Raw genomic sequence first — 22,522 nt, 5'->3', positions numbered from 1 at the left:
TGTAGTATAGCAATGTCACTGCCAACCAACATGGTTGTTTTATCACAACAAAGCACATTTAGTTTTTTTCTATAGGCTTATACTTGGTAAACATAATATTTCAAAACAACCTGTGCTCCATGTGAATCAAGAGAAAACTGGGACCAAGGAGATGTGGAGATACATTCGTTTTCTTCCTCTGGACCTGAACTGACACCCGTTTTTATTTGAACCTTATCAACCAGGCATTTCATCTCAATGGTGCTTCACTGGATCGTTTGTCTCTCCTACTTTCAAAATTATGATTTGTCGCACTGAAAAACTGAGAAAAGGAATTTTTTTCTTGTGCCTCCTGTGTTATCACAAATATTTTTTTTTTAAAAGTCTTCACAATAGCAGCAACCAAAGACAACATCCGGTTTGTTTTTCTTCACGTAACAACACTTAAACAAAGAGTGCCTCAGTTTGAGATCAGAGTCATTTTGGTCTTTGGATTTATACTCACTGGCTGTCATCAGACACACAGACACACACACACACACACACACACACACACACACACACACACACACACACACACACACACACACACACACACACACACACACACACACACACACACAATCGTGCGTTATTTTCAAAGGTCTGGTCTCATATTTACAGAAACTGTTTGCTGTTTATAAATAAAAACAACTAGCTTTTTAAGAAATACATTTCTTCCCCGGCCTTTATTTCCTCCTCAGTTGATCCCTCTCTCTCCCTCAAAGAACTTTGACGCCAGAGGAAACAAATAACACATTATGTTGCAGGGCTGACCTCTTTAAATAGTCACGGTTTAAGTCCGGTTAAGACCACTCACCTGATTCAAAGATCCTTGAATTCCTGCTTCAATGTCCACATTATACTGTAAGTCAAGAGGGAATTTAGGTTGCTAGACATGTAAGTGCTTACAGGAAAAGCAAATATTTTCAGATTAAACAGAGGAGCTGTTATTAATGAGTCGTGTTTCTTTTCTGCTTAGAAGAGAACCTTTGTTGTACATTTTTTAATCGCACACGTTGCCGAGCAATGCTTCACGCGGTGTGTAATCTGAGGTTTAATACTGGTATAGTTTGATCACAGCAGGTCAAAAGCAGGATCAAAGCTGACCACATTCTAAAAGGAATAGCGCTGGATAGCACCAAAGCAAAAAAAAAAAAAAAAAAGATCTAATTTTCACGAGCTAAAGTTTGTGTGCATTTTGTAAGAGACAGCTGATACAAGCCATGACACTGTTTGGATGGGTCCATCACACGCAGGTCCGTCACCTCTGACACTGAGGGTCATCACAGCTGTTCATTTGAGAAAATATCTTTGAAATACTTTCCCACGGGATCCTGGTAGTCAGTGTGGCTCAGTTGATGGAGTGAGTCTTATTTCATTTACGAAGTTGTTGAATCAATTCCCCATCTCACCCTGTACTTGTGTCGAATAGGCCTTGAGTAAGACATTGAACTATAAATGTCTCCCAATGGATGTTGAGCTCTTTGCCTGGCAGCCAACAGTGAGCGAAAGTGAACATGGATGGTTCATTTTTACTAACGACAGTCCAACATTAAGTTAATTTATATTAACATGACTGGAGTGGCCATAATGCACAATCTCATTCAATCCTCATTCTTTGACTTCGTTCATAATATCACAATTTTGTTTCAATATGTATTCCTTATCCTTTCATATGACACAGGATGCAGTGATGTCATTACCCTGGATATCAGTTCAGGTCAAAGGTCAGGGGGGGTCACGGAAATTATGAAGCAATTCATACGATCATGACAAATGGTGGAAGGAGTTGTGTGGTGTAGCGTCTCCTATAGAGATATCATAGAAACTGACAGACATCTTCACTTGCATTTTTACAGTTAATCCACAGTTAAGGATATTTTCCTAATCTCAAATATGATTTGGTTCGAGTTTTGACTGACCTTCCCGTAACGGACAGTCCCTGAAACAACAGCAGACCTCAGCAACAAAACCCAAGTGTGTTCAGCACCGCAAAACAAAACCCGGACTCTACTCTGCTGGGACTCCAGGACAGGAAGTTTGAAAGACCTGCTTATGGTCATGAAACCTTTATATGATGTGTCTACATGCTGATCATTGTTACTACAAACTGAAGGTGAGTCAAAGAGAGCCTATCTCTATTTTCTTTCCCTGGGGCATTTCAGTGGACATGCTCGGTACTCACGTTAGATAGATAGATAGATAGATAAATACTTTAATGATCTCCAAGAGAAATTCACAACGTTATGTTTGTTGGCCAGAGTCTGTACAGTGAGTCAGTCATGCGTCAGCTGTTCTGATCGCTGGGACAGTAGGTCAGATCTCATGAGGTCAATCAGTCACGGCAGGACACCGCTGGGATTATCCCACCTGCTTTTAACGTCTCACACAGTCACAGATGTACAGCGCAGCTCAAAGCTGCAGGTCTAAACCGGAAGTTTGTCTGGCAGCTGGACTCGTGTTTCTATGAACTTTGTCTTATGTGTCATTTATGAAGTTCCAATTACAGTTTGCGATGGTAAAGATTTCATTACACTTTCAGCTGTTTTTGTACCTGATTTTTGAAGTTTCAAGCTTCTTTTTCAGTATTTTAAGAGAATTTTGATATTGTGGCTGTTTTATCTAATTTGGCTAATTTGGCTTGGCAAACAAGAAGGTCCTGAAGCCCACCCTGACTCCAACCATAGACATTCTCACTATGAGTGCTTACAATTACACGACTGTAGTTAAGTTATTTGTCTCACTGATGCAATCCTCCAGAATAACAAACCCACATCCAAAAACACTGATACACTGATAGAAAATGTATGTATGAATAACAAATTGGTTGACAACGGTTAAATAGCTTAGGTAAGAGTTGTATTCCCAAGTAATTTTTTTGTTTTAAATTTGTAAAAAAAAATAAATCCACTAAGAAGCTTTAACAATGAAAAACTCAACGATAGAACAATATACACTTTATCACATCATTGTGTATACAGTCCTATCAGTGTTTGTTCTGTCTATATTTTACCCGGTGACACAAGACGTACACGAGACTGCACATCTCAGAGGTCTTGACTTTATTCCTGTGGTGGTGACACTGCAAACAGAAGGAGCCGGTCCAGATTAACTGTGACTCGGCAACTATCTGATGAGATTGGCGGGTCATCACATCCGAAACGCGTTGGCCAAGAGCGAAGATTAAAGCTTTAATTATGTTTGCAGGGATGTTCCTTGGAGACTCTCGGCTGAGCTGTGCTGTAATGAACAGCCGGTGTCTGAAGAGTGACTTAGAAATTTAAAAACTCTATGAGTTTGTTGTTCTGTGCACATTGCATAACAACTTTGTCTTCATCTGAGGATTAGTGGTGAGTTTCAATCAACAAAGTATGTATGATCAGTATCAGTTGTACAGAAAATTGTTAGAAACAAAACCAGACTGCCTCCAATAAAGGCTGTAGACCCCTTTACAAGCTCTAATTTAATAAAACACTGTGTTTTAGTGAATATAGTTAAATGAACACATTCAATTTCTTACCATGAGTGTTCTGGATCCCATGTTAGAAAATACTGATTTTGTTTACTTGGTTGGTTTGAACATGGGTGAATTAACAATTAACATATTCCCCCCCTTTTAGCTCTTTCAATTCCATTTATCTACCGGTAACAGCCTTTTTACTGTTTGTCAGCAATGTACTTAATATCCACAGGACTGTTTTCTGTCTGACTGGACTAAAAACAAAATGCCTTTGCCAGAAGTCAGAACACAAGTCAAAGTCAGCCTGAAGCTTTGAACACAGCAGGTTTTAAGGTTTTTTGGCACCTGTGAATTGTAAGTAGCTTCACCATTAGTGCAGCGTCACACCAGAATTTGGAAAGTACGTGCTCCCTTACTGATGTCGTCGGACTTTAAATTAAATATTAACAGATTTCTTTCCAGTTTTAGACATTGTACTGTTTGTTATTTAGATTTTTTTTTTCATAGCGTGACAGTTTGGCAGTAAATCTGCCTGAGGACATACAACAGAGGCTTTATCAAAGAATACTAATTGGCTGCATCAGCACAGTTGCAGGAACCATTTATACTGAGGTCATTTTCTGTCACACATCATCAGGTTTGTCCAGTATTTTTTTGAAAGGTGGAGTTGAAGCATGTCCACCTCGCAAGCTTCCTGGAAAAATCACACATCCTCACACCTCCTGTTTCTCCTAAATATTTCTAAACACCTCAAGGACAACAAATGAATTAAATTAAATAAAAATGCACAGCGATAAAGTCTCACTAACATGAGATTAGCTCTTTCCGCATGTCATGGTGCCTGAGAGGGTTTTAATGAGCTCACAGAGGAGAGCGTATTTAAAACACAGCTCAGCTGTTCCGTCAGTGACGATGAGCTGTTTAAAGTGAGGAGGAATGTGCTGTGTCACTTAGCAGACGCACACGCATACACGCACCCACGCACTCATGCACACACGCACACACTCTGACAGATTAGTCCACCGGGCTAAAATAAGATTGTGCTTTATCACACCACAGCATGTGTTCTTCACTTTGTTTTCGTGTTTGTCTGTGTGGGAGCACGAGTCACTGTCCGATAAATGAACTCCATGTTCGTCCACTCATCGTGTTAACACTTGAAAGAAAAAGAAAATGAGATAATAAACATGAACAAAACAAGATACAAAGATGGAAAATGACTTTTTATCATTTGCCCCCCCCCCAAAAAAAAAATAAACTGCAGAACTTAAGCAAATATGACTGTCCAGCTTTAAAAGTTAAACATTGACACATTTTGAAGTATTCATTATGTAAAAGGAGCTGGTTGTACCAACAATAAATTTTAATGTTTGCCATCTATTCACGTGGTGAAAAAGGATGTATTTTTTCTTTTAGAGAGTTAATATTGCAGTCAACTATGGGGTGTTGAGTTGCACCTTTAATTTTCATCTTCATCAACATATATGAATGAATCTTCATCTTAATATCATGTGACAATAAAATATCTTCTCTATCTTTGCCTTCATGGCACCACGACCTCAAAAGTTTAGAGCCAGCTACTCCACAGTGGTGTTGGATGTGTCGTTTACATAAAACGTCTATCCATGCACAGGGATGGGCCACTGAGCCACTGGACAATTTCCTTGCCCTGTGAAACTTATCAATAATGCTGTGAGGCTTTGAGATGTCACTCTTTGACTGGTTAATGTTTTACACTTCGACGGTATTGCTCATGTCCCAAAACTGTCTTACATGTTTTGATCAGAATCAACATTTTGCGTGAACCCGAAGAAACCTCAAGTCAAACTCAGAAGCAGTCGTACACTAAGGATGGCTAATGGTCTGTAGAACTCACGTCCTGCATGTTTCAGGCGTCTCCCTGCTTCCTCACACTTGAATCTGAGGACCATGCCATCACCAGGCATCTTACAAGGTCCAACTGTTCCTCTCAGGTGTGTTGCAGCAGAGAGAGACTGAACACATGCAGGACAGAGACGCTCCAGGACCAGGGTGGGAGGCCCCTGTGGTACATGGACACACACACACACACAAGCTTACATGCATGAATGCGCATAGACAGTCTCGGACTTACAGCATTTTCTTTTAAAAATGTTTTCTGGATATGCCTCTCACTCCACCTCGCTACTCGGAGAGACATTTCGCTCTTTGTTGTTGGCTGTAAGGAATGGTAACAAGAGCCTCCTGAAGCGACGGCACAGACGCAGACACACAAAGGACCTTCCTGTGTGTGCATCTGTGAACTTGGAGAACGTGAGACAGAACCCCTTTCAGTCCCCGACTCCCTTCTTCCCTACGGCCGGGAATTTCATGTGTAAAGCAAGAAAAGAAAGACAGAGAAGGTGCGACGCCGTCACAGTCGTGCAGGTGTTTCTGAGAATCAAACCAGTGGTAAAAGCCTGGCGTTGGGCACCATAGGTGTTACACGCCGCCCGCATATTTCCACACGTTTTCTCTGCAAAGCTCCTCTCTAATCTGTCGGTGGTGTAACCCCGACTGGCTCCTACTGGGTAAGATTTGGGCTTTTTCCAAAGCAGCTTATGTCTATAACTGGGTCAGAACTTGTCGCCTCATTCACCCTGGGTTGCTGACAGCTAAAGAGTAGCACTGCGAGGTGTCCAAACAGCAGACCGGATCGCCTGAGTTTATCCACGAGGAATCAGTGAGAAACCACAGCGAGAACATTTTTTTTTTTGCCTGTTTGATTTCCACGAGAGACAAACATGGCGTGACTGTTGTAGAACATCACTGTGGGTTATTCATGCCTTCTGTGTGAACTGTGAACTTGAGTGAACAGAATGTTTGAGTGGCTGTCACACTAAAAGTGGGGCCATCATGGAGATCAACAAAATTCCAAAACTCTTTTTTTCCCCATCAAATATTGGCTTTGCTGATAAGCTTGTGCAATGAATTGGTCATTGCGTTGATTATTCAGTTAAGTTCATGCACTTGTTGCTTCAGTGTGAGAAATCTGAGACTCTATGCTGACATCTGGTGCACAAAGAAAGTAAAACTTTCATTTCTTATCACTGAGAACCAGTGAACAAACTCACAAAATGCCAACCAAGTTTGAAGTTTCATTTTATTTCATAAAGCATACAGTGATTAAAGAAACGTTGTGTATGCTTAAAGGTGCTTTGCTGTGCATTTAACAGGATTCACGCCACGAGAGCAAAATCTATAACAACTTTACCACAAGTGAAAGGAACTGCTTTATTTTTGTGTATTTATACAGCAACATACAATATTCACACAAGTGTGATGAAACATCAAAATCCCCTGTAACATAATCATATAGCACAAACAAAACACTGAAGGTCTATTTCCATTACCTTTGATTAACCACTTTTCACAATGGGGGTTTCAGTTTGGTAACAGATACATTGAATTCAGTCATTTCATATAATTATCTACACTATGAAAGTAATAACAATACATGATCATGATTTAGTGCTTAATATCCTTTTGCTGGCATCGATACATTCTTCGGAAATTCATTCAAATAACTCAATCCCTCCACCAATCTAATGGGTGAGGGATGTAAATAATGACATAATGTTATCATGACATAAATAACTTGCTTAAACACGGATTCGTGTCTCCCTGTTAGGGTCAGTGACCCTTTTACACCTGTAAGTATAATCTGGTCTAAAAAGGAACATGAATGATAAGAGGATCTTTGACAGATCACAGCTTCACTCTGACCTGTTTACTTGCTAATTTTACACATTCATACTGCAAAGAGGTGACGGCGAGAGTCATCTTCACAGTTTCGATTCAATTGTTCAATTGCTGATACATTCAAATGCTGTCAAAGTCATCGTAAAGAAAGAAAAAAATGTGCACAATGGCGAAAGAAAAACAAAAAACTACCTATGTTAAGAGACCCGAGTGGTCATTCATCTATATTCATCTCGTCTGACGTGGACCTGGGAGAGATCCAGGAGGATTCACATGCTGGTACAGGGGGTGTCCAGGGTGGCTGTCCTGGACCCTTGACCTGGCCGCAGCACCACAGCAGCACTGTGGGTCAATCCAGCCAGATGTCTCCCAGTCCAGCTCACAATACAAGCTGGCAGCTCCACGTCAAGAACTACGAATCTCATCCAGCATCTAAATTGTCTGTACATGACTATATACAAGTTATGTACACGTAAAGTGCAAAATAGCTTCTTTTTTCACATTTATAAAGATGCACATTTGTTATGCTTCTGTCTCAAGGCTTTTTTTCTTTGTGCATCCTAAATCGAGATTTTGAGAGAGAGAGAGAGAGAGAGAGAGAGAGAGAGAGAGAGAGAGAGAGAGAGAGAGAGAGAGAGAGAGAGAGAGAGAGAGAGAGAGAGAGACATGGCAAACTCACTCGAACAAGTCCAGAATCACAATTAAAACAGGAACTTAAATTCTCTGACTTGCCGATGCTTCTGACATGATCCCTCTCTTTCTCTAGCAAGCCCAACCACAAAAATCCGTTACATCACAGTCAGTGCCAAGGTGTATATTTGAGGAGATTTTTGTCAGGTCTCATCTCAACTGTGTCAATTTGTTTGGTCAGTTCAGACCCAAGCTTGTGATTCATGTGCAACATCAACCAAGTTATTCAGAAACACCAAAGCTGCCTTCTGTTTGTTTTACTGCTTCACATTGAGTAAACACTGCTCTGCGCTTTAACCAAGAGGTAGTTTTAAGAAGTGCGTTATGTTTTCTCTCTCTCTTTTTTTTAACTCTTCAATGCAGCAGTAGAACTTTAAGGCAACAACCTCATCGACTAAAACACAACAAACGTATAACAAATCACAATCATGGATGATGTTAAACTTAAACCTCACAAAGAATGACATTCATTTGGATGCAGAAAGAAAAAAAGCATAAAACAGAAACATAACATCACTCAGCATCATGTCAAGCAATCCTGTTGAATATTCAGTTTGATATTTTGGGAAATATTCTTTTTGATTTCCTGGCCTGAAGTTAGCATATATGCACATGGATGTGTGTTTATTAATTTTTTAATTTCAAAATCCCCCTGAATATGCAGCACAAACACAAGAAAAGCCGCCAAATAAGTTAGTAGAAAGTGTACAAAACTTTCAAAAGTCTCACATCAATCATCTGAAATTTAATTTCATGGGTTTTCTTGATGGGTTTTCTGCTGCCCAGCCGCTGCAAGGGACCAAGAGACAGCAGTTGAAAAAAGCTTATTTCCCTAACTAGCTCTTGCTTTGATGGAAAAGTGTGTGTGTCCTTGATCCATCTCATCTGAAAAGGTGACTGGCCGGCTTGCAGTGCAGTGTGAGTTGGCGGGAGCTGTAGCCGGACATGCCGATGCCCATGAGACCCATCAGGATGGCCATACGCGGCATGGCGGGGCCAACCCGGCTCTGCAGCATAGTCTGAGCTGCCTGAGTCTGAAAGAGAGAGCAGGGGTCACCACCACCACCACCACCACCACCTCCGGACACCGACCATGCCACAGGGTCAGCAAGCTTCCTCCTGGCTCTGGCTGCAGAAGAGTCCTTCAGGAGGTGACCCTGGTCACACGCCTGCCTCATCCCAGCGATGGTCTTACCATAAGGGAAGAGCCGCGCAAGAAACTCCATTATTTACAAGTTTGAGTCCCACCTGCAACCAATCTATTCAGTGACTGTCTGTGATTCAGTCGTCTGTGGGTTTGGAGGCGTCTCAGAAATCTGAGCCGATCCAAGAAATGTCCTGAAGTCAGACATAAATGTAGTTATTATAAATCATTGTTGCCATGCTTGTCACTTTCCACTGAAAACCTTATCCGACAAGTACAAGTACAAGTATTCTAATCAAAGTGAAATCATCATGTGTAAAGCTTTAAAATCCTTTGAAAGGCCGTTTACTTTTCTGAAAAAGAGTATGATAGCAAATCTGAAAGTAGAGTTATTTTACTCTTTCGTTTTAAAGAAAAAAAGCAGAGGTTCTGGAGGTGAATAGTCCTTGAAGAGTGCAAAATCTCATTTAAAAAAGTGTCTAAACGTGTAATCTTTCGGTAACATAGATCATGAACTTCACACTTAAAAAGCAAACACGGTCCATATTGTGAGTTTCAAAATGTGGCTGAAGGTCTATGTAAATACCCATCGTCATTGTGCCTGTGAACATGGATCTCATGCCATACCTCTGGAGATCCAATTAGAGGGCATTTACCTGACCCTGAGGAGCTAAGACGGTTCTAATTCAAATCCATTCAAAGACAGGCTGCTCTAATCCTCCTCGCTAAATCCTCCCATGACACACACTGAAACAGCTTTTTGTGTACAGGGATGAGTCTGTGCTATTATTTAAAACAAACTTTGTTTAAAAAAAAAAAAAGGAAAAGTATGTTAACAATAGTCTAACACAATAATTACTCTGGTTAATACAGATCAAAAACAAAACTGTCAAAAGAGACATTTTCTCAGTTTATAATCTTCAGTCTAAACATGCAGGTTCTTGGCTCCAGGGACCGTTTTTTAAAAGAGAATAAGGAAATGTTTTCCTCTGCAAATTCCCCTTGATTTCTGTTATTGGCCTAAAGAAGAAGACGTCATACACACCTGCAGGTATCTGATGTATCCTGGAGTCAGACGAGGGATTCGAAAAAACATTGTTGCTGTTCTCGCCACTGCTTCACAGCCGAAACCACAAAACCCCTCGCCAACAAACCCTCCAGGCTTTGTGCTAGGCAACTTTGTTACCGGTAATCCCTTTGCTGCTTTGGGTTTCTTCTGCTTCTGTCTCGTCTGCCAGGACAGGGATCCAGCAGCAGGTATCCCCTGTGTCCAAACACACACACACAAACACACACACACACACACACACACGCACACACACAGCCCTGAGCCCCTTCGCAGACACACACACTTGTCCTGTGAGGATCTCTCTGAGGGAGTCCAGTCTCTACAGGTGGTATATAAAGAGTTGGCTTTGTTGCGTAAGCTGATCACATGGTGTCAAACCGTGTTTGTATTTGTCTGCATTGTTGGTATTTGTGCCGGTGGTGGATCAGCAGAGTCACTGGTGTCGGGGGAGATTATTGTAATGGTTAGAGATGCTATAAGCCCATTGTCCCACCTAATATCTGGGCAAGAGACACATAACCCCATCAAGGAATGACAAGGCAACGCTGCAGTGACGTCTGCGGGGTAATTGTGAAGCTCTTTTAACAATGAAGGTTAACCTCAGTGAGATGAAGCACAAAGGATTCTGGCACGAGTGTCTGCAGCCAGGCAGGCAAATACTTAAACCCTTCAGTGTGCCAGACTTTTTGCAGTTACACAGTCATAGTCCATCTATTTTCTGAAGCTATGGATATCAAATAGGATTAGAAAAAAAGATTTACATGTATGATTTTGCACAAATTTTAAGTCCATTTAATTTCTTATATTTATTATTAATAATGTTTCTATGTAAAAATTGGATTTTTTAAAACTCAGATATGCTTTATCTAAATTATCTTTATCTTTATCTTTATGCTGATTACCCACAGATATAAAACGTTTATTGTTGAAATGATTTCAAAGTGATGAAGTGGTTGGTCTCCGGAGGCTTGGAGCAGAGTGACCCATGTCATGAATCATATAAGGCAGTTTTTTTGTAAATTCAACTCTGCCCTGAAGTGCAGACAACAAACGTAAACTGGTGCGTGACTGCGTGGATTTGTTGCGTCCTGGAAAATAAGGATTTGACTATTTCTTCTGAGAAGGATTTCAGAGACTCGTCAGTGAAGACATGCGATGTAGTGGCATGTTGGCTTTGAACTGCTTTACAACAAGGAACAGATTTTGTCAGAATGCAATATCCCTCTGCTGTCTTTTGCATCTTTGTCAGTGATGACATTTTGAATGTAAACAAAAGGGAGTATAATTTTGTCCTCTTGGAGAAAATGTTGTTTCATCAGTGTGTAGAGAAGTTGGAGCCTCAGAGGTCATGGTGACATCCTTTTGTCGGCCTTTTTGTTCCAACAGAAACACGCACAGTTATTTTTGACAAACTATCACGGAGCTCCAAAGCCTTTTAATTGTTTTGACAGATGGCTCAGGATCCTTCACTTCACATGCCAGGAACAGATTAGCCCCATCTTACAGACATGCAAGACTGGTCAACGGGAAATCTAACCACGTCATCGCACAATAAACAAGGTAATTAAAGATTTGTGTAAAGTTGTGTTCGCTCATTCCCACAGAAATAAGCAAGCTCCTTGAACATGATTGCCAATTTGCTGCACTCACATGTAACAACATTAAAAAAAAAAAGTTCACACTGAGGGAAGCAAGTTGGCTTTGGTGTGACGAGTACAAGACGATTGCAATGCAATGCAGAATATTTACTTTGAAAAGGAACATAACAATACATCACACATGGAAAAGTAAGATATTTTACAATATCATTAAAAATGTATTATGATGGCAGCAACACACATTAATGAAGTTGGCACAAAATCATTATTTAGTGTTGTGAAGCATTCACTCTTGAAAAAAGTCTGTAAATGTCTAAACAGTAAGAAGACCATTTGCTCCAGTATTTGAAGAATTCCACCCAATTCTTGTCTGATGCAGGATTACAGCTGTATATATAACTGTCATTTCATATGAATCACATTTATTGTCACCTGCTTTTTTTTTTTTTATTTTGCATTTTTAAATTGTCCCAAACTATTTGAATTTGGTATTCAATTAGCAAAGTTTTAAAAGTTCTCATCTTTTCACTATACTATGATGGCTGAGACACAACTTGAATTAAGTTTTGCTCAATAAGAATTATCACTTGATCAAAATGATTTAGTTTTTTTTTATTTCTATGCGCTAGTTGCGTTGCATCACTTTTTCTCAGAGTTTTATCCAGTCTTTGTCTCGAAATCATGATTACATGTTTCAAAATTTCCATTTCAGTCGATAAGTGAATAAAAACTATATTTCTTTTCCATTCCCCATCTTTCTTCCACTGTGAAACACCAATCTTGGGAGGTTACAATAAATAGATACTATCAATAATGTATTAATGACTGACAACTTGAAAACTTTGACTATTTTAAATGTAATGACGCCAATGTTGACAAAAATGTTCATTTGATAAAGGGATTCCCGTGGTGACACCCTTCGGGCCGGTCAAGCGGCGCTAAGGTCCACATCTGGGCCCCGGAGCCTTATGACGTCCTGATCGACTTTAGCTTTGGAGTTTTAATAAGGCAGTTGTCAAGACAGGCCCTCTCTCGGTGACATCATCACTACGCGTCGACGGATACAGAAGGGCCCTTGAACGCTCTAAAAACAGAACGCGGGCTGAATGTAAACAACAGAAACTTTCAACCTTAAAGACAAATTTCACCTTCAAATAAAGGCATTGCGGGAGAATCTGGAAACACATGTGGAGGAAACTTTGTGTCGATGCTTTGCCACCGCAGAAGAGTGAAGTTTTTCTCCTGAACGGGTAAAAGAAATAAAAGAAGGCTAATACATGAGCTAAAAGCTAAATGTGCGTTAGCTGCGCAGTTTCGTTTCTGTGGAAAACACACACTTTACATTAAGTAGAAAATTCTCTTTAAAAAAAATAACAAAAAAACTTGTGTTGTATTTTAACGCTGCAGTTTTTCTTGCAATCCGACGCAGCCCCGACCTCATACATTCAATGCAACTCAAAAGACGGCGCCACATGCTTGTTTGTGTTTTCTCGAGCTTTTAAAGCTACATTCATTGGAGTTCGTTGACATAACTGGGTTATATCTTGTGTATAAGTATATACTGCGAAATGTATATCCTTAATATATTAAGGAAATGCACGAACATTTCTGACCAACCAGGTATCCAAAATAACAGGCAAATTCATCACATGTGCTTTTATATGAAAACTTACCGATGACACTTGCCTGACATGGAAGCTTATCAGTCAGACTTTCTCAGATAAGAATGGCCAATATGTAGTAACATCATTGTCAACATGCCTGTTCTTATTATAATGGTCTATTGTCGGATTCAAACATAAGATCTCAAGCTTTCCACAGCAGTTTTTGGCTTTGTGTGTTTACTTATGCAATGAGAAGTTGGCCATGGTCAAAGCTGATGTCCTGGAAATATTTTTGTTTTTGTCATGAAAATCTAGCAAGGTGACGTAAGTAGTTAAATCGTTTAGTCGTTTGTCTTTGACAAAGTGGGAAATGCATTTTTGTTTTTGTTGTGGAAGTTTGAAATTATTCAATGAGTGATGTTTTAATACAACCAGATAAGTTAGCTTTTTCAATATTATCTGTAATTGTCAGTTGGCCACATAATGTAATTCATCATGTGCATTTCTGCATGAGCAATATGCATACTCTTGTGTTTTACCTCACGACATGAAAATGCAGATGTCTGTTTTTGCTTCAGCTGCACTTATTCTTTAAAGCATAGATTTGTTAGAAGATTTGTGTTTGGGGTGTCTGAGTCCACTGAAAGCTTTTGAATTAGTTCCATCATGTTGAAATGATTAACTTATGTTTTTGTTCAATATATTTTACAGCATGTCCAATGCTTGCAGCTGTTGCACTTCATACATTGTTATTGCTGTTGTACTGTCTGCTTATTTCCAGCCATGATGAAGAGACGGACTGATGCAGTGTTGGCACCACTGCAGGAAACAAAGAGACGCCGTGATGACAGCAGCTCGGATGATGAATCACAATTATCCAGACAAGGTAGATCATTCAGTTTTCTTACCCTCCTTCCACTGATTTTGAGAACCCTGTTTCAATGTAAGATTTCAATGCTTAATGATTAATTGGTGTGTACATTTACTGATTGTATGTATAATACATTGTCAGAACTTTTACTTTGTTGGCCTGAATAAATGATTTTGAATGCGTGTTGCTTTGTCTGCTCCAGACTCCAGCCAAAATGACTCCCTCAGTGACCAGGAGGACCACAGACCGGGCTTCTCCAGACCCTCCATCTCTTCCTCGTCGTCATCTTTTGATGCACAAGAGACAGATTCTCAAGCCGCCTCTAAGTTCTCTATGTATAACAGTGTCTCACAGAAGCTCATGGTAATATATCACATTTTCTCCTCATGGTCTCTCCCACTAAGTTCTATTTGCAATGTTTTTACTGTGGGTTTTTAGTCATGGAAATTTCATTAGTGCTTTATTACATCCCCAGCCTCCTGTTCTTTATTGTAATTGTAGGCCAAAATGGGCTTCCGAGAGGGTGAGGGTCTGGGGAAGTTTGGCCAAGGACGCAAGGAGATTGTGGAGGCTTCCACCCAGCGAGGGAGGAGGGGTCTCGGCCTCACGCTGCAGGGTTTTCAAGGAGAGCTCAGTGTGGACTGGCGGGATGAACCAGAGGTGAGCAATAGTAATAACATCACCATTTTGTCTTGATTTAAAATGCCACATGATCAACCCACTGTCAGTTGCTAGTATGATAAATGTCTCTCTTTTGTTTCTGCCTTTGCACACAGCCAAGTGCTGTCGAGAAAGTTGACTGGTTCCCTGAATGCACCACTGAAATCCCAGATGCAGATGAGCTGAGGGACTGGATGATTCTGGGCCGGGTAAAAACACACACACACACACACTCACTTAAAGAAATGTAGTTCAGTATTCCAAACATGCTCTTTGTTTTAATTGTATTTGTTTTTCTCTTTTGACTCCCGACAGAGAAAGCTGAAGATTGAAGCTGAGACAGAGTTTTGCACAGAGGACCTCCTGCACACTCTTTTACGCTGCAAGGTGAGTCATAACATAGAACTGCTGTCATTGAATTAGTTTTTTTTTTTTTTTTTTGTCTTTTCACTAAATGAATCTACAATCATGGGATAAAGATGATGTTATGCCCAAAACAAAGTGTGTTATTTTACATGCATATAAAAGATTTTCTGTACATTAAAATGATTTGGCTGTTGCATAATCAACAAAAGCATATATGAACTACAATAACTAGTGATTGGAGGATCAAATAACTATTCATTTTTACATATGCCTGTTGTTTCACTGCAAGTGTGTCTGTGTGATGTTTAGACAGTGTTTGACGACCTGGAGGGAGAAGAGATGAGGAGAGCACGGACACGCTCCAACGCTTACGAGACGATAAGAGGAGGTGTCTTCCTCAACAGGTCAGTCTTTAGACAAGCAGGACCCGACACCAGCGTGGATAAAAATGATTCATGTGTTGCGCAAAATAAGCGATTGCCTATTTTGTGCTAATTAGGTTTTACAAATTCCTTATTGTGTCCATAATGAGAGTCATTATTGTGAGATTTGTATTTATGTGCCTTCTGTTTTTTAGAGCGGCAATGAAAATGGCCAACATTGACCACTGCTTCGACCATATATTCACCAACCCAAAGGAGTCTCAAGGGGTGAGGGAATCAAAGTATCTGTTGATATGAGCTGCGGTGAACTTTGGTTGGATCGCCTGACACAGGCCCATCTGAAGAGATGGTGAGACGAAACCTCTCTCGTTATGTAGAAACCCCTGACGAAGGACCGCGAGGGCGAGCTTTTATACTTCGGCGACGTGTGTGCGGGGCCGGGGGGCTTTTCGGAGTACATACTGTGGAGACGACGCTGGCACGCCAAGGGCTTCGGCATGACGCTGAAAGGACCCTGCGACTTCAAACTGGAGGATTTTTATGCCGCCCCGAGCGAGCTGTTTGAGCCTTATTACGGTACGTCGACAAAACCGGCACACGAGGCCAAGAGAGAGAAAACAGTCACAGGTTGTGTTTCATCTGATGGATGATTCAGTGAAAGCTTGACCTCCGTGTGTCCCAGGCGAGGGAGGGGTGGACGGAGACGGAGACATCACTCGGCCAGAAAACATTACAGCCTTCAGAAACTTTGTCATGGAGAGCACCGAGAGACGGGGGCTTCACGTCCTCATGGCAGATGGGGTAAGACAGTATTTAGCAATACGATGTGCTAATTTCTGTGTCTGCTATTCCATTTTCTTAATAAAAGCTTTGTTTTTGCACTTTTTTTAATATTGGAAACACTTTTCAATATATTTAGCAATGCAGCATGCATGAGAATACACACAGTGTGTGTTCTGTATAAACGTTTTTTTATATGTTGTGTCGCTGAAAACAAGCGTATTCACTTGTTCTTTCTGAATAGTCGTAGCCATGTCAGTAAATGGTACTACATGTAAATATTAGTAGTTGTCTGGCAATTTCATGCTGTAAACGCAGAATTTTTGTCTATACTACTGTTTGATATTTGTCCACTGGGGGTCACTCTTTGAGTAAGAGTACAGGATGCAGTGCCACGCTGAATAACAACTGACCAAGCAGGTGATATATATAAAGAGAGAGAGAGAGAGAATATATGTGAGTCAGCATGTGTAAGGCTGGACATACGGCATTCTGAGAATTAGTTCCAAGATCAACACTATGACAGGAGGAGTTTCAGATTACCAGTTTGGTTTTTGAGAAAATACCAACATTTTCAGGATGAACTCTTTATTTTTCACCCTGAAACTATTAAGAAAACATTCTAGTTGTCAGTATTTATGGGTTGTTTTATAATGAATTTACTAGAATGGCACGATTGAGGAGGAGGAGCCCTGGAACTAAAAAGCGGCTCAAACCTGTGCTGAGGAGAATTCAGAGATTTCCATATCAGACACAGGAGAACGAGAGAACCCTGGTTATTGGCCGGAACCTGAGTTCTCGCTTCCCCTTCATTGCCTGCATTGGTTTTGATGTGACGTCTTCCTTTGGTTAGGGTTTCTCTGTGGAAGGACAAGAAAACATCCAGGAGATTCTGACCAAACAGCTGCTGCTGTGTCAGTTCCTCACCGCCCTCTCTTCACTCCGGACAGGTGTGTGTGTTCACATGAGCAGCATTACAAACCAGCGTCCTCTCCAAAGCGTCAGAAAAAAGCGCAAGGGATCAAGGGTTTCTATTTTGTCATCTCCAGGGGGCCACTTTGTCTGTAAGACCTTTGACCTCTTCACTCCCTTCAGCGTGGGCTTGGTCTACCTGCTCTACCTCTGCTTCGACCGGATCTCTCTCTTCAAGCCCGTCAGCAGCAGGCCGGCCAACTCTGAAAGGTGGGCTCACAACGGCGGATCTGTGTCTGAAGAGCGTTTGGAACACATTCCTTTACATTTCCTCCATCAAGTTTTTCTCTGGGTTATCTAGGTTCCGCCCACGGTCTAAAAAATATGTGTTAGTCGCTGTAGATTATCTGTAGATGTGAATGTGTGCTGCCGTTTGTTTCACTGTGTTTGTCCTGTGACGTTCTCCCGACCTGTTCAGGATGTACCCTGTCCCGTCAGCTAGAGTCCCATCTGGTGAAAACAGAGGAGGATAAAGTTGTTTAAAAACCTCAGTAAAGAACTAACAATGCAGAATGAATCTTGCTCTCTCACACGGTTGGGTCAGTAGGAGAGAGTGAAGCTTTGTCATCGGCCACAGGTCTGATTGTGGATTTATTCTGATGACGTGAGCGTCATCCGTCGGTCTCCCCTGTGCTCTTCATCCACAGGTACATCGTGTGCCGCAGCCTGAAGCCCGGTTCAGACGCCGTCAGGGAGTACATGTTTAAAGTCAACCTGAAACTGAACCAGCTCAGGACCACAGACACAGACGTCACGGACGTGGTTCCTCTCAGCATCATCAAGGAAGACTTGGACTTCTACCGGTTCATGGTGAACGCAAACGAGAGGTAGAAACACACGGGAGAGACAGAGGCTGTGATCGCTGTACGTCTGACAGAGCCGCTGACGCTTGATTTTGTCCGTGCAGCCTCTGTGTTGTCCAGATCAAAGCCCTGGCCAAGATCCACGCCTTTGTCGTCGACCCGTAAGGAGCCTCTCAGCTTCGCCGTCGCCTTTTTATGCACGATTGCATTTATGTGTGAGATTTACTGTGATTCCTTTAGGTCGCTTTCAGAGGCGAGGCAGGCTGACATCAGGAAGGAGTGTCTGAAGCTGTGGGGGGTGAGGAGAGAACCCAGGGGAACGCTAATACTCCAACATGTACTTGTCGTTTCAAAATATTCACTCGGCTGATGTGTTTTTGTGTTCATCTCTAGGTACCAGACAAGGCCAGAGTCGCCCCGGCTTCTTCAGATGCAAAGTCCAAGTTCCAGGAACTGGTTAAGGTTGGTTCATTCAGGCAAAATATCACACTTATCTGTTTTGACACACATTTTGATATATAAAAATAATTTCTGTTAATTGATAATTCATTCTGGAGTCCTTCTTGGGGTAGCTTGTTGCTTTTTTAACAGCACAGACTGTTTGTGTGAGTGTTTCCTCTGTTCCTCGCCCTCAGAGTTCAGATGTGGAGGCGCTTCAGTGTAAGCTGACTGCCCTCAACACCACCACACTGGAGAAACTGCGTCATATCCTGGACCACAGGTGCATTGTGGGAGGCGGGGAGCAGATCTTCCTGCTTGCACTGGGGGTGAGTCCCAGAGAACGTTTAAACAGAGGAATGATTGAGAACAATGTGGATTAAGGCCTAAAATATATGATAAATAATAGCTGGGCGAGAGGGATTAAGGCGTTTAAAACATAAAGATCAGGGTCTCTGAGTCTTTAGCACTAGGAAGACGATTCACTGCATGTTGGTGCAGGAGGAGCAGAATTGATCTGCTGCTAACGGCAGACACGCTTCCAGAGACGACTCCTTATCGCAGCCCGATAGGACTGATGTTGAACCTCACAAGTTGTTCGCCACAGACATTTTCACCATCTCTCGAAAAAGAGGTCTGTGTTGTGTGGAGTCTTCATTTCATGTGTGCCAGCATCTGCCTGCGTTGCTCCTCCATCTCTCCAGCGTTGCATACATTAATGGTAATCGGGGCGGTTTTATCAGGCGCAGACGGTTTATGTGTGAAAATCGCTGTCTGGTTTTCTGGAATATGTCGAAAGGCAGCTTGGCAAATCATTTCAATCAACCTGGAGCTTTTTATTCCTCTGAGAGGATTTGCTTTTTATGCACAGAATGGCCTGCGATTGAACCTGTTTTCATGTCCTTATCTGTTATTTTCTGATGATTTTTTTTTTTCTTTGGTGGGGGGTAGAAATCTCAGATATACACATGGGATGGGAAGTTGCCCGTGCGCTGGAGGAAGATGGAAAATTTCAACCTGGAGCTGCCAAGAGATACACTCCTCAGTGTGGAGATTGTCCAAGAGCTGAAGGGCGAGGTGACAAGACGGGGCTGATAAACTGAAGGGGACAAAAGAAATCTGAAAGTCTTTATGATGCCTCCTTATTACTGAAGCACTGATCTCATTAGTTCTTTTATTTCATGAATTTTCTGTATTTTCTTCTTTTTTTTTTTTAATCCTTAAAATCATTTCCAGAGCTGTAAACTCTCGGTTTGGTCCTCAGGGTAAAGCTCAGCGTCGAATCAACGCCGTTCACGTCATGGACGCTCTAATATTGAACGGCACTGATGTCAGAGATCAGCACTTCAACCAACGGTGAGATTCAGTTTGCGGATGATGCTGGTTTTTCTGACTTCAGTGAATCTGGTTTATTTAAAAAAAAAAAAAAAATTAAAATTTTTATCTGTTTTGTTAGTTTATTTATCACAAACAACAGTGAAAATATCTGATTGTTTTGCTTGTGAATTAGTCGAATAAGTCTCGTCGTATTTCCAGGATCCAGATGGCCGAGAAGTTTGTAAAAGCCGTGGCGAAACCCAGCAGGCCAGACATGAACCCAATCAGGTACTGACTCCATATATCGAAATGTCACTGAAATTGACTATTTTTGAATAGAAATCTGAACCAAAACATTGTGGTTGATAAATATAATATAATATATTTAAATGCCTCACTTCTGTCATTTAGAGTGAAAGAAGTTTACAGGCTGGAAGAAATGGAGAAAATCTTTGTCAGGTAAAACACTGTGTTTCTGTCATCTATTATTTTGTATGATACAGTAATAATACCATTTCTATTGTTTCTCCTGCATGCAGAGATGAACTATACACTTGTGTGTCTTTTCTCATGCAGATTAGAGATGAAGGTCACCAAGAGTTCAGGAGGCGTCCCTCGTCTGTCCTACACGGGCAGAGACGACCGACACTTCCTCCCGACAGGCCTCTACATCATCAAGACCGTCAATGGTTCGTGTTTACACCGTGCAGCCGCGTGCTCACGGGAGCCGTCGTGCTACTGGGAGCGTTCACATGACAACAAGCAAACAGTCAACACCACAGCTACAGATATGTGACAAACAATGACAAATAGTTTATTTACATGCTTCTACTATGTTTATACTGTACGTTTCTCATTTGTCAGTTACTTGCGAGTGCACTGTTATCAGCCTCAGAGATGTTCTGTTTAAAAAATTTATTTTTTAAAGAGCGTCTATGACGACTGAGATCATTTGTTTCCCTCCTCAGAGCCGTGGACGATGGCATATAGTAAAAGCTACAAGATGAAGTTTTTCTTTAACAAGATGACCAAGGAGTCCACCTATGAAATGCCCCCAAACTCTGCTGCCCCTTTCCAGTACGTGCTGTCCTCCTCAACTCTGTCTAAATATATCAGTCCTCTATTCATCTGTCTGGAGTTTATATGATTGGTGGAGTTATAATCGGTGTCTTCCCCCCCCAGTGTTTGCCACTCCGAGAGACTCTTCTGGGCCTGGGTCGACGGGGTCATAGTTCACGATTCTCAGACCCGGATGGACCCTGAGAAACTGTCCAAAGATGATGTGCTGTCCTTCATCCACCAGCATTATCAGCCCTGAAAGACTCGCCGAGTCTCTGGAGGTCTACAACTTGTACACAGAATGCACTCGGAGGTGGAGCAGATAGAGTCGTGACAGAAAGGGACGCCGCAGTTTATTCATTAATATTTAATTTGACAGTAAAATAATGACTCTACAGCTGATTGCCTTTGATTTTATGAATCGTCTTATGTTATTGTCTGGTTAAATATCAGTTAAGAAACTGCTTTATGACCCTTATCTAACTCCTCCGTATTATCAGAGAAGTTATTAACCGGTTGCTGCTGGAGTTTTTTGCAGCCAAAGAGATTATTTTGTTTGCTCCCGTTTCCCCGTCTCGTTTGGAATGTTTCTTTTTGAAGACTTGACAAACCGGTTGGTCTTTGTGAATAATAAAGAAAACGATGCACCTCATCACACCTGTATGGAGACTGGTGCTGCTGTCGTCTCTCAGCTGAGCTGCATGTCTCTATAGATCCAGTTTTTTTTTTTATTCTTTCAAGCATTGTGTGTGTGTGTGCGTGCGTGTCTGCATACATTAGAAACGACAGTGATGCAGGGTTAGACTAATTGTGTGTCCATATCAGTAGACACAGTCTTGTTTGCTTGTTGTGCTCCTCTTTTGAGCTTGACTGTTCTCCAGAAGACAAAAGTGGTTGGCAGCCCGGGGCCTCCACTCCAACTAAGTCCTCTGCTGGACCCGCAGATATACGACAAACCCAGTTTTAATGTTCATCGAAGTTACAGATGTAGCAGCTTCCTCCTGTTGATACTTCAAAACTCGCCAAGCATGTGTGTGTATTTGCAAATCTAGAAAGGATTCTAGTAGTTTTAAGATTGTTTCTGTTCTTTTGGATCGTGCCTCACTGTTACCAGTTTTTTTTTGTTTTTTTTCTTAAATGCTGCAAATGGGTTCTTTCTCTCTTGTAACTAGCTCTGAATCCACATTGTTGTAAATAAAAAAGTATTCATAAATGGGATATGTTCTTAATATAATTACATTTTCAACTGCCTGGTTCCATCAGAACTACAGTGTAGTGGAGGTGGTTGAAAGTGTTTTCCAGTTTTCACAGCATGTCATGACCTCATCATACACAGCAAAAAACAGGACAACCCAAGAGTCTTAATATACCAAATAGGTTGGCAGTTCAACACAGAGCAAACGCACCAAAATAGTAGACAATTCGGTAATTTTTCTGGTCCACTGGCCTTTTGTTTGAAGTCCCTGATCCAATACAATTTTATCACTTTATCTCATACTCAATATATTCCAAACACTTTTGCACATTTGTGGCAACAGACGCACTTAAATTAATGACATAATCAAAT

The 22,522-nt window shown here is 41.3% G+C and overlaps 1 protein-coding gene across 1 annotated transcript; it reads left to right on the top strand.

Moving 5' to 3' along the window:
- The first annotated feature begins 12,788 nt into the window (after positions 1-12,788).
- Positions 12,789-22,133, top strand: cmtr1 (cap methyltransferase 1). The gene is made up of 24 exons (XM_080513802.1): positions 12,789-12,952; positions 14,088-14,192; positions 14,380-14,540; positions 14,679-14,837; positions 14,954-15,046; positions 15,153-15,224; positions 15,513-15,607; positions 15,781-15,853; positions 15,964-16,162; positions 16,269-16,387; positions 17,220-17,316; positions 17,416-17,548; positions 17,986-18,165; positions 18,246-18,302; positions 18,382-18,439; positions 18,535-18,603; positions 18,777-18,908; positions 19,531-19,656; positions 19,844-19,935; positions 20,116-20,184; positions 20,308-20,355; positions 20,473-20,585; positions 20,865-20,973; positions 21,079-22,133. Exons 2-24 carry the CDS (start codon positions 14,090-14,092, stop codon positions 21,212-21,214), a joined length of 2,493 nt encoding a protein of 830 aa, XP_080369928.1. The 5' UTR covers positions 12,789-12,952; positions 14,088-14,089; the 3' UTR covers positions 21,215-22,133.
- Positions 22,134-22,522: the final 389 nt, after the last annotated feature.

This window comes from Blennius ocellaris, assembly GCF_963422515.1.
Source record: "Blennius ocellaris genome assembly, chromosome: 18".
Classification (NCBI taxonomy): domain Eukaryota; kingdom Metazoa; phylum Chordata; class Actinopteri; order Blenniiformes; family Blenniidae; genus Blennius; species Blennius ocellaris.
Note: the sequence above shows the minus strand (reverse complement) of the source record. Positions and strands in the feature narration are given on the sequence as shown.